Raw genomic sequence first — 13,018 nt, 5'->3', positions numbered from 1 at the left:
TGACAGAGACTTCTATATCTGTCTGAGGGACCATGTTAGGCCTGAAAAGAGTTATTTCTGGCCTCCACTTCAGGGACAAAGCCTGGTTCACCTGCATGTACCAGAGCTGCGCGGTGGATTTACAAACACGTGACACTTCTGACTACATTTCAATTACAATTTAAGGGTGTTTGTGCAGCAGAAATGAAACATCTACTTTAAGATATTATAGTATAGCATTATTGCATTCAACAACACTCTTTAAGTCCACTGACATTTGTGTTTCTATTCAAGGCAACAGACCATTTCATTTTGTCTTTTTACCTTTTTGTCTCTCCAAACCCAGTTTTCCCATGATCCCCCGCTGCTTACTAACATTACTAAACTAGGAACTGTGTATTTAAACCATACAAATATCTGGACCATTGACTGGATGTTTTCTTTTTAAATGCTGCATTTTAAAACTCCTCTTAAAACTCCTCTTTTAAAAGTCCAATTCTTTAAGTCCTACACAAATGAAGTTATTACTATTAATAATTAGTGTGAAGACTTCATCACCTAATTCAATAACTGCCTATATAAATATACATAAAATAAAATAAAATCACAAAAAAAACCTTAGACCATGACACATTTTTATCAAGCTGGTCTTCGGTGAATTCATATTGCATAGACATGAAAGTCGTACCTATTTAACATGCAGCCACACAGTGAAATAATCAAAACTATCTACTATAACAATAAGATTTGAAGTCCTGACCTTTGTGAGCCAGCCTCTGACGGTGGGCTTGCCTGTGGTCTCCACAGTAACTGGGCTGCTGGCCTGGACTTTGAGTATGTTCTGCAGGACCCTGATCCACTCCTCCAGGATGTTGGGTGAGTCGGCGGTGAGAAAGAAGGTCTTCTTCTCGGTAATCAACTGATAAGACGAGGGAAAAAAAAGGTGGAAATATGGGAAAAATGCTAAGCCGGGTGGACCGAGATAGCATCATCGTGTCAGAGGAGATCAGAATCAGCTTCCGTAGAGCCAGTAAAACATTCCAGTCCAATGCTACAACTGATGTCATCTTAAGCTGCTGCTCTGGTATGCAGCGGAAAAGCTCTAGCACCACAATAACATCACTTTTGCATGCTGAAAATGGTAATAACTAGCAGAGCAACAGCGACTTTGCGAGTAGAATTTTACACGCACTCCGTTTCCCCACTTACTTGAAACGTCTGCGCACCTTCTCCGCGTACGATGCGGCAGGAGGAGTTGAGCTCAATCTGACCCTGAGGTTTCCTGATCACGTCACTCTGAAAACAATGTGAAAAGCAAAGAAACAAACTAAGTCCTACACTCTGAACCTTTCGGGCAACGTTACCGATTGCAGACAGCACAACTTTAGAAGGACGCGACCAGTAAGGAGACACCCACAGGAGATTTGTAGTAGAGGATCTCTCCGTTCCTCAGGATGAACCAGCGGCGCTTCCAGGCTTTCACCTGACTGCCCATCTTCAGCAGGTACCCGGACTTCTCCAGCATCTCCTACAGACACAGAAAAAAGCCTCACCATTATCTCCATCCATCATCATCATCGTCTAAACTGAGGGTCAACCACATGTGACACCTCTACTAACACTGCTGTAACATGAAATTACTTTTTAAACATAAATACAACAAAATATAACTTATATCATGGTGAGTGTTGTTGTGTCTGTGACTACAAAGAAATCAATGTATGGATGTTAGTGGAAAAAGTAAAAGTGACACTATTTCGATAACATTTTACTTAAGTACTGGTCTAAAAATGTACTTAAGTAAAAGTAATTTCATTTACTCAAAGTAAAAGTGACTTACTTAGTTTTTTAACAAGGCTGGGGTTCTTTCTTGTGTCGTGTAAAATGGACAGGGGGACACAAATCTCACATGAATTGCTTTTAATTAAAGGCAAACCTTTACAAATTAAAGTGCTGTCAAAATAAAAAATGTAAACACATAATGGTTCAGTCAAAATGGGTCAAAGGTTACAAATGTTTTAACTTTCTCACTCACTCAGGGACCTGTCCTCATTCACATGTCCACATCATTCACCTGTCCTGTCCTCATTATTCACCTGTCCTCATCATTCACCTGTCCTGTCCTCATCTTTCACTGCCAAAGTTTCCCAGTGTGATTTATTATTATTATTATTATCTTTTCTTTTTCTTTTTTTTAATTCAGGCAAACTCAGTATCAGCTGTGGTTTAAAACATAGTGAAGTACAGTACTTTTAAAAGTGAAATTACAAATTTAAAAATTTAAAAATTACTTTATAAGTACACAAACAAACCTGAGTAAATGTAATTCATTACTTTCCACCTCTGGATGTTGATTAGTGTAAAAACAACAACAACTGTGGGTCAGATGTATAGTAGAGTTGAGGAGGTGGCCTCTAATGCATCATGGGTACAGATTCCTGCAGCTCAGGAATAAGATAAGATAAGATAGTGGGGTAATAAAAAAGAATGTGGCCACATGTGTCTTCAATGTGTCTTCAAACCAACTACAAATGTGGTTTTCATGATCAGACCTGAGGACACATTCAGACCTGAATGTGCCTGGATCCCTGAGGATGGATGTTAATACCAGGTCTGAAGAGGTTCACAGAGACAAACAATCATTCACACTGGACTGTGGGAGGAACACACACACACACACACACACACACACACACACACACACACACACACACACACACAAACACTGCGAATATTTCTGTCAGTACTCACAGGCCCAGTGCTCTCGCAGGAGTAGGACGAAGTACGCTGGACTTTATGCTCTGGTTCTGAGTAATCACTGTCCAGGGAGTAGGCGTCAGGAGGGATGGCGTAGTCACTTTCAGAGCTTACGGAGGACATGGACACACCTAGGTGAAAAGAAGAAGAAGAAAAAAAAGCAAAGGTAACTAAAAATGGTCGACGGGAGAAAAGCAGAGGAGATAAATGATTCATGTCATGGTTGAGAGCCAGCGAGCCGCAGGTGGTTGAGGAGAAAACGGCTGGAAATGGAAAAACCAGGAGTGTGTGACGTGCAGCGCATTCCAGCAGTTACTGTATTCTAAGTCATTGTGCGCTTCGCTGCCGAGTGTTGTTATTTCCATTTGACTGTGTCAACTATTTTTCATGTCAAGGACTTTCCGGTGTCTCCCGTTGGTCCGATTTTTGTTCAACGCAGCATCTCGCAACTGCGTTCCAATGTACCATGTGGAAAAATAAAACACCGCTCCCTCTGTTTATGTAGCATTAATGTTTTGATACGCTGAAAAATCAGCCGTTTGGAATGAGATGATTTTGATTAACAACTAACAATCCTCACCTCTCTTGACGGCACGTGGGCTTCCAGGGATGCTGCCTTTCCTCTCCGGGCTCAGGATGGACGTCCGTAAACTGGCCAGAGAACTGCTGTCGTCCTCCGAGCCGGAGTCGTCGTCAGGTAGAGGTACACTGCTGATCTGAGTGGCTTTCTGAAGTAAATGGACAACGGAGCACGGCAAAACAGCCAGGTTTTAATTTCAGGGCCGATTAAAAAAAAGGAAAGAAAAGTAACTTGATGTTTACAACACCCCCCCCAAAACGTTTCACTCACCCCTTTCAGTGTGGTGTAAACTGGAACGTTTATATTCTTATAGATCAACTGGGTGAACGGACCTGCCGCTGGATACTGGGGTAAACATGACCCTGCAACACAAAAATATATATACATATATCAACAAGCTGCTGCGCATTTTTAGACTTTTATTTTGAAAGAAAATCCATGAGGAACTAAATAAGGCCGTCACACATGGTGCCTTCTCCGTGACATGTCGCTAAATACACCAGACTCCTCTGTTAAATATTGAGACTGTAGACATTTCATTGCTAAATGCTGATTTTTAGTCAGTGTTTTCATAAAAGTCTTATTTTTATGCAATTTTTTCCCCAAACATTTTAATCAAACCGCTACTTTGTCAAAGGCGTGGTGTTGAAAAGCAGAAATGTTTTATATTAAAAAAAGATCTGGTCTCCATCAGTGGATATATGTCTTTTTTAAATACAGCACCATGTCCATTTTTTGTAAATTATGGTCATATTTAGAGTCAAGTAGATGATGAAAGCAGGATATTTTTATGTTTATGTGATGTGATTGACATGTACAAAAACAAAACAAAAACAAGGTGGCGCTCATCACCAAACTACAAAACGGTGACATCACAGTGAGGATCGTTTATACCAGGTCAAGTCAGGCTACTGCAGCACGCTGAGTTTTATTTTAAGATCTTTCAAAACCACTGAGGTAAGTGCTGGTATAAAAGCTTCAACCTGTCCTTAGACTGAAAGTATTTTTGGAATCGAAATCAACAACAGATGCACCGTCAGGTACAAACATGATGAATATGCTGAACAAGATACAACTTCATCCCCATCAGCCTTTTAGCCGTGAGCTACATGTACCTATGTGTGTGTGTGTGTGCGCGAGGACTGGGCCGTCGGAGCGCTGTCAGAACCTCGCTGTCTGCAAACAGACAAGATGGATGATGTCGGGACAGCGCGCACAGCAGTAATTACAGCACGTCCCTTTCATTATGGCTGATTAAAAAGCAGCGTGTCTTGTCTGCGCCGTCCCCCTCCCATACTCCTCTGTAACCCACATCTGCACAGGTGTGCGGCGCCTCGAGCCAGAGGAAGTGCCATCAAAGGCACCAGTGACAGATCCACGCTCCCCCCCCCACACCACACAGCGAGCTCAAGCATCAGCTGAATGACACGTCACGTCACCGATTCATCTCCGAAACACCACCCAGGCTCAGGACCCGCTCAGGCAGATAGACTTACACAAAGTTTCTTGTGACTTCACTGTAAGAGCAGACGTGCGGAAGGTTCATGTTTCTGGCTGCTGCTGCAGACTCACCTCGTCCGGGGCCCCTGGCTCCAGGAGAGGCCTCCGATACTCTCATTCCTGACTTGGCCACAGCATAGATACGACTCTCCTGCAGAGAGAAAAGTGTCAAAATACTAAACTTTCACGTGGTAAAACACATTGACATCAAGCTCTTTGCTGGATAAATCTATAAAGTACAGTCTTTTTGCTTTCCTGACTACAGATCATTACAAACACAGTAGATTCCTCCACTCAGTCTTCTCTTTCTCACGAAGCAGAATGAAGCTTTCACTTCAGAACACTAAAACCAGGCTGTGACTGGTTTGTCCATTTAGGCCACTGTAGAAATATCACAATGCAAGATGGTGGCCAAAGTTAACCACGGCTACAAAACTTTAATTTAATTAAAAGTATGGGCAGCATATTTAATTTCTGGCAATAAATGCCCATAAAAGCATATGACGTGACTGCATTACTTATGAATAAATGTGACGCACACGCGCGTTTAAATGTACCGAGAGGTCCCGACACTGAGGCTAAAAATAACAGGAATAAGGGACAGCGAAAGTCCACTTAATAGCGCTTTAAAGAAGATTTAGTTTGATCACAAAACATGCGATACAAGTGCGTATACAGGAGGTTATAACACGTGAACGAGCAGAGCGCGATCTGCCCCACGGCACTCGGCGGAGAGTAGCATATGCTATATGCTACTTAGCTATGCGTCGACGAGGCTAGTCGACGCATAGCTAAGGTGCTACTATAGCTATGACTCTGCGGTCGGCGTTTTCTTTTCCTTATGCGAAGAAATACTTTAAAGTAATGTATTACTTATACTTAAAACAACTAAGTAACAGATTACTTCACTCGTGGAACTAACAATTTGCGTCACTCGTTACAACAAACACATCAGTACCACACAGCTGCTTAGCTTAGCAAAAGTAGCTTATTTACATGCCTACAATTACATTAAAAAAACATGTTACATCTCATTTAAAGGAGTTTTTTTTGGTTTATACGTGGATTAAACAAAGAGATAACGTTCACAGTAAATTTGTTTTACCTTATTTTTAGTCTTAGTGCTAAGATAAACAGCTAATAGATAACATCTGCTGGTGGTCGAGTCATTCTGTGAAACATACACGATAATGAACTTAGACTTTAATTTGAACTTCTTTATATTGCACTGTGTTTATGTATTTTATTATTTTTTTATATTTACTGTAACTGCGGCACTGTACGGGCTGTAAGGTTTGAGTTGAGTTTAGTAGGGCTGCATCGATTGTTCGATTCATCGATTATTAATAGTTAAGTATTCCTCTTTTGTAAGTCGCTTTGGATAAAAGCGTCTACTGAATGCTTACATGTAAATGTAAGCATTTTGATAATTGATTAATCAGTTAATTTTTTCAATAATTAAAACAAGCTTTCTAATTTGTCAGCTTCTTAAATTAGTATTTTCTGGTTTTTCTTTGCTCCACAAAACAAAGACATAATTAATTAACTTTTGGCCAAAGTTAATTAATAACTTTGGCCAAAAAAAATCATAATTTTCCCTTTTGTAATGGATTAATCGCTAGTTGCAGCCCTCGTTTTTCATTTTTGATGACGTTGAACTGATAACACCGGTTTCTTGTACCCATGAAGGGAAGCGGTGCAAAGGTGGCGTCGGCGGCTTGAGAATCTCCAGCTCCTCTGCCAGCCCCACGAAGGAAACTCCTTCCCGTGACGACTCTTCCGACCCCTCCTCCACCCCTTCCATGCTCTCGGGAAGCCCGTCGTCAATGTCCGTTTCTTCCACGACCTGAGAGAAGGGCGAGGTGCTGGTGCCAGTGCTCTTCAGCGTGGACGAGGTGGACGACGCGCTCATGATATCTATGTTAACGTTGAGGTGGTGCAGTCTGTCCAGGCTGGGCTGGGGCTGGCTGTAGTGCTTCTTCACCAGCTGGATGCTGTCTCTGGGACTGAGCGGGGTTCGTACTTTGGGTAACGTCATGCTGGCGCCGGACTGGTGAACCAGAGGCTGCGGAGGATTGGGAAAGGGGTTGTTGGTCGACGGGGAGCGCGACAGGAGCGGGCTTTTAGACGACTCCGGGGAGCTGGGCCCGTGGGCCATCTCGTACGCGGAGGATGAAGACGAAGACGACGAGGACGAGTGGAGGCACTGAGAGCGGAACTTGCTGCTGAGCTCGTCGGACGAGTTGTCCCGGTCTGAACACACCATCTGACCATCGGAGCACACCGGGAGATCCGCTCTGCTGCCAGGACTGTCGTCACCGAGGCAAAGCCCAGCGCTGACCTGTTCAAGAGGCCTTTTCCCGTCTAAGAGGAGAGAGGACATGTGACATTTGAAGACGTCTTATGAGCAGAACTTTGAAAATGCCAAAACAATACGTATTTTGTCAAAAGTGGCAGGAATTAGCAAAGTTTAACAGCTAAAACTGAAAAGGTCTCATTGAAATTCATCACAACTTGTAAAAACACATTTTTAACATTATAATCTTTGAAATATAGCTTCGTCTCACCTCTTTTTAGAGAAAATTATTTACTATTTTTTTTATAGATATATATAAATAGTGTGAACTGACTACAACTACAGATTTTGGCACCAGAGCCACGTCACCAGACTTTATTATCATTACTGCTTGAGTTAAATAACATCGCTCCCACAGCTTCCTGCCACTGAACCTAAAGTAAAACGGACTGAAGGAGTGCACCTGTCGGCGAGATCTTGATATAAGAGGCGGCCCCGCGAGGACCGGTCTGTCTCCAGCTGTCCTCCTGGGCAGGTGGTGTGCCAGGACAGCTGGGAGGAAACAGGGGGCTGTTGGGCACCAGGTGAGTATCCATCACAGGGGAGGTGGCGGGAGATCCTGAGCATGCAGGTTTCTCTAAGAGTGCTGGAAGAGGACAAAACAACACCACTTTACCGACTGTAGTTGAGAAGAGTAAAGGCTGAGATTAAGGACACTGGAGGCAATTTTCCACACACCCTCACTATTCAGATTAAGTATGATGTAAATAATAAGGACCAGAAGAAAAACGTTGCATCATAAAGGAAAAAGAGTCGAGAGGAAAATCTTCTAGTTTAAGGAGCTTTAACTCCAAAAATGCACCATAGGGAGAATCGTAATTGTCTGTAAACTGTCCCAGCTGTGTGAATCTGAATATTGTGTTCAAAGAAAATGTCATTAAAAGCCACAAATAATGCTCAGTGAATTTCTGACACTGACATAAAAGCTTACTTTGGATGAAAAATTCTTATAACATAAATAATAGCCAAGAAAAAAGCTGCTTAATTAAGGAATACTTTTCCCCGTGATTAATATTAATATACGTCTTCATTTCTAATCATTTCTAATCAAGTTATAATGTCGATTCATTCATTTTGAATGTAGGGAGCTGGAGTGTTGCTGATGTAGACCGTGTGATGTCAACACAAGGGCTTTTATTCTGAAAATAAACTGGATGCTTTAATGTTCTGGCCTCTATTGTGCTATATTCTGCTGAATCAAAGCGCTGTGGTCCTTTGTCCGGCATTTTAGACCGTGGGATTAAACTGGAGGACCCGGGGTAAACAACCACACGTGGAGAACATGCAAACCCCACGCAGAAAGGCAACAGCGCTGTCCCTTAGTATGTAGAACATCCGTACACTCACATTGAAGTTTGTCCTGCAGCAACATTATCTGCTCCGTCTGCTTCAAGTTGGCCATTTTGAGCTGCTGGTTCTCCTGCTCCATCTACAACAGACACAGCCACAGACATAATGAAGGTTCTCCATTCTTCTTCTCCTCTTGTAGCAGCAGTATGTATCTGCTCACCTCTCTGAGCTTCAAGGTGACCCAGTCTTTAATCTTGGCAGCCTTCTCCTCGATAGCCTTCGCCTCCTGGGCTCTGACTAAGATCTGTGGTCAGAGAACACGGCGTTTATTCAGGATTATTCAAGGTTGCCTTTCTGTTCTTTGCCCGATGCCTCCGTGCGTACCTGCTTCTCCAGCTGCACCTCTAATCTCTTGATCACGGCATCTTTCTGTTGAACCTGACCGCTCAGGTCTTGATACTTCCTGCACAACGAGCTCTCGGACTCGCTGGTCTGCACGTTCGCCGATTTCAACTTCTCTTCCATGACGTGGATCTGCAACGCATTAATTAGACGAGTGAGCGGCAACAGGTAGAGCTCCGATCCGACATGCGACAACGACGAGACGAAAGAAAGGATGTCGTCAAATTACCACAGCTTATTTGACAATGTATTAACAAAATAATCACATTATTTTAGATAGATTTGCACGTAAATACAGTATAATCATGTCCTCTAACAATTTACAAAGAATCATCCTATCAAATGGAACTCATGCAAGAAATACATGTATAATACAGAATAAAACTGTACAATAACAGTGAGGAAGTCATATTTTTTGTACCTGTTTCTCCGCTCTCTCGGCTCGCTGGTCGGCCTCCGTCACCCTCTGCTCCAGCTCCTGCATCTGACACAGCAATGAAAGTTGCCTGAGTGCCTTAGAAATGAGGTTCTATCTTATGAGAACCAGGTTTTGAGGACGACTGGTCCTGACAAGGTCAGTGTTTGTACCAGAAAAAGTAAAAAAAAAAACACAAACACACACACAGAGAAAAAGATGCAGTTAATCCTTCATAATCACTGTAGCCACAGGGAAACCCATTTAAAAGATTAATGCACTGAGACGTTTTAAGAGGCTCCTCAGGAAGAAGCATCAATGAAAGTGGTTGAAAGTTAAAATAAGTCTCGCAAAGAAAGAGAGGGTCAAAAATACAGCTGACTCAGCAGAAATGGAGAGAGGAGGAAGCACGAGCGGGATTTATTTTCTCTGAACTCAAATAAATTCCAGATTAAGGTCCAGGACAAACTGCCAGTGGGCGTCCACAGCCCTCGTCTGGACGGCGCGTCGGTGTGCTGCCGGCCCGCGTTGGCATGGACATTTACAGGCGATTCAGAGAGATGAGTTGGCCTTTGCCGGCCGTCAGTGAGATGACGAGGCAAACAAGGTGGCAAAGCTTATAAAAGTTAAAAACGAACAATGTAATTATCACAGTCTTTGGGGTTTTTTTTCTGTGTGGTTTAAAGTGCAGCCTTCAACAGGTTCGTGATGTTGATTAGGTTTTGGCTGGAGCCAATCCCGTACCGCATTATTTTGTTGCTGATGAATTACTCAATTTCCATCGGTAAAGACAATCGTCTTTCTTTGCCGATTCAGTTCTGCTCGTTGAGTTACGTCTTGTTTTATTTTATGGGTGTTTTATGTGTTTCCTGTTTGGTTTTGTGCACCAACGTCTTGTCTCATTTCAGGCAGCTTCACTTCCTGTTCCCCCGTGTTTGCCGCCTGTAATTGGCGTCTTGGAGTCTTTCCTCCTTGACCCAGTTTCGTGACACCTTTGCCGCTTTTCCAATTCACAGTGCTGCCTCGCCTCGACTCTACGCGGTTTGGTTGGTTTTCCATTACAATAGAGTAACCCCTCAACGTGGGCGGGGTCATCACAGCACGGCTGCACGAACCTGCTGACACACAAACTAGTGACTAGTGACTTGTAAAGCAGTTGTTTTCGTTGTGCTGAATCATTAGAATCAGGAGATTCACTGAACTGAAATACAATAGCAGGGTTTGTGACAATCACCGGCTTTCGGCAGTGCTGCCGCTAAATACACCTGACACCTGTTAAATGATGAGATTTTAGACACTTCCTTGCAAAATTTTGTGTGATTAATGCATGTTTTCAGGATTTTTAAGTCTTTTTAACTGATATACAAGTCGGACGTCTTGCTTATGCCTCTTCTTGTGACAGCACTCTGGCTCTGCTCGCTTGGAAGCTTGCAAGAGCAGGTACTAAAAATAGTACCAGGTACCCGGTACTGTCGCTAATGGAAAAGCCGAGGCACATCGCGCTGGGACCATGTAGTGGAAAAGATACAGAGATACTGTCGAAGCAGCGGAGAGACCCTCGGAGGACAAAGAGCATCTACCAAACAATAGCGTGACAGAAGAATCCTCGCATGTGTGCCCACAAGCTTGCGTCACCTTCCGAGCATGTTTACATACTCGTGCTTTCAAAGCCAGACACTGGACCATCCTGCACACATCTGAGAGAGCCCTCTCTCCACAGCCATGCAGGAAAATAACCCCAAACGCTTTCACACACAGGATGCCCTTTCTTCTGAGTTCACTGACCCAACTGAAAGACGAGCAAATACACTAATGGATTCAATCTGCTCGAGAGATGCATTAGAATTCCTCCCGTCATCTCGCCGCCCCCATCCTTTGTCTTTCTCTTTGCCTTCTCGTCATTTCCACAAAGGCCCCCTTCATTCCCAGAATCCACCACTCACAATATTTGAACACTTCCTCGCAGCCAGATTAACACGCCGGAGAGCATGTGCGGGCGGAGGCGCGGGCGGCGGCTGAGGGTCAGCGGTCGGATGACTCCTTACCTCAAGGTCAAGCGCTTCTGCTGTGAGTCAAAGGTTTTAGCGAGCTTTGAGCCAGAGAAGAGCAAACAGTATTGGAGGAGAGGGAAGAATAGGAAAATGTCAGAGGTCACGGAGTTGGACGGTTGAGAGGAAGCTGCCACGTCCTAATCCAGAGGTCGAGTTGAGGAGGTTCTCCAACCTTGAGGCACAGGATTTAAGTGTGAGCTTGCCAACACGGCACGGAAGCCAACCATCATATCTTCATCAAGCAAAAACTGCTTTATTTTTCTGCTTTATCTCCATCATCATCATCACTATCATCTAAACTGCTTATAAACTGAGGGTCAATCACATCTGACACCTCTACTCACGCTGCTGTAACATAAAATCACTTTTTTTCTCTCTAATTCAACGTAAGACATCTTATGTCTTAAAAAGTCTTCAGTCGGAGACAAAAACCAACACATGTGAGCTGCCGTGAGTTAATAATAGTTATTTAATTTACTCTCTCCATTACAACAGCAATGTTTTATTTTTCAAACCAAACAAATGTCAGTTAATTGTCTGACTTTTGAAATCATCTGCCGGACTGCTAATGCTGAAAAGACAGAGAACGTAAGCCCTAACAATCCAGAGTTATAGGGTGCAGTCACTTTTTGGCAGGTCCTGCCGAAAAGTGACTGCACCCTATAACTCTGGATTGAAAGGAGCGATATTGACCAAATTCACTGAACATGCAGCTGGTTTCCTCTACTGCTAATGCTGAAAAGATAGAGAATGTAAGCCCTACCAATCTAGAGTTATAGGGTGCAGTCACATTTCAGCAGGGCCTGCCGAAATGTGACTGCACCCTATAACTCTTTATACAGTATATATAGTATATAATACTGATGCTGGCGAGCCAGTTTTGGCCCACGAGCCACAAGTTGCTGGCCACCGTTTAAGAGTGTACTTCATATATTGCTTACTTTAAGCCAGGTCAACCACTAACTTTGACTGAGGTTTCAGCCGACTATGAATATGTGGATACACACTCACTGGTCACTCGTCTAAATATCTAATCAACCAATCACGTGGCGGCGACTCAGCACATTGAGGCACAGAGACGTGAACTCAGCATGAGAATGTGGAAGAAAAGGTGAATTAAGAGACTTTGAATGTGGCATGGTCGCTGGTGCCACACAGTCTGGTCGGAGTATTTCAGAAACTGCTGATCTACTGGGATTTCCACACACACACACACACACACACAATCATCTCTAGTGTTTACATAAAAATAAAATAGAGAAATAGAGAAAAGCTATCCGGCAGTGAGCAGCAGCAAATATGCCTTGTTGATGCCAGAGGTCAGAGGAGAATGGCCAGACTGGTTTGAAATGGTAGAACGGCAACAGTTACTCAAATACCCACTCGTTACGACCGAGGTATGACCCTAAAAACTCAGTAGATCATCTGTGACTCGCAGCGATGTTTCTACTCGGCTGTGATGCGTTCACTGATGCTCGTAAAATCCGCTCGCTCGCTGTCGCTCTCCTCTCGCAGCATTCACACACATTTATAGAGCTGCAACTAATGATTATTTCCATTGTCGATTCATTTTTCGCTTACTCGATTAATCGTTTGGTCCATAAAATATGTCCACAAACCAAAATGATTCACTTTCAATGATTTCTTTGTTATCCAGAGTAAAGAAATTAAGAAAGTATTCACATTTA

At 43.2% G+C, this 13,018-nt stretch overlaps 1 protein-coding gene across 2 annotated transcripts in view; it reads right to left on the bottom strand.

The window, feature by feature from the left end:
• Positions 1 to 13,018, bottom strand: part of plekhh1 (pleckstrin homology domain containing, family H (with MyTH4 domain) member 1) — a 48,877-nt gene that overhangs the window by 12,316 nt on the left and 23,543 nt on the right. For both annotated transcript variants that reach the window (XM_044047623.1, XM_044047622.1), the window contains exons 3-15: positions 9,286 to 9,348; positions 8,847 to 8,996; positions 8,683 to 8,766; positions 8,520 to 8,601; positions 7,576 to 7,758; positions 6,498 to 7,180; positions 4,889 to 4,967; positions 3,587 to 3,678; positions 3,317 to 3,464; positions 2,731 to 2,867; positions 1,397 to 1,507; positions 1,189 to 1,275; positions 740 to 898 (exon numbers count right to left, since the gene is read on the bottom strand). In XM_044047623.1, coding sequence (XP_043903558.1) covers positions 740 to 898; positions 1,189 to 1,275; positions 1,397 to 1,507; positions 2,731 to 2,867; positions 3,317 to 3,464; positions 3,587 to 3,678; positions 4,889 to 4,967; positions 6,498 to 7,180; positions 7,576 to 7,758; positions 8,520 to 8,601; positions 8,683 to 8,766; positions 8,847 to 8,996; positions 9,286 to 9,348 — 2,058 coding nt within the window. The remainder of the gene's footprint in view (positions 1 to 739; positions 899 to 1,188; positions 1,276 to 1,396; positions 1,508 to 2,730; positions 2,868 to 3,316; positions 3,465 to 3,586; positions 3,679 to 4,888; positions 4,968 to 6,497; positions 7,181 to 7,575; positions 7,759 to 8,519; positions 8,602 to 8,682; positions 8,767 to 8,846; positions 8,997 to 9,285; positions 9,349 to 13,018) is intronic.

This window comes from Solea senegalensis, linkage group LG16 (genome assembly GCF_019176455.1).
Source record: "Solea senegalensis isolate Sse05_10M linkage group LG16, IFAPA_SoseM_1, whole genome shotgun sequence".
Classification (NCBI taxonomy): Eukaryota; Metazoa; Chordata; class Actinopteri; order Pleuronectiformes; family Soleidae; genus Solea; species Solea senegalensis.
This window is presented reverse-complemented; position numbering and strand designations above follow the sequence as displayed.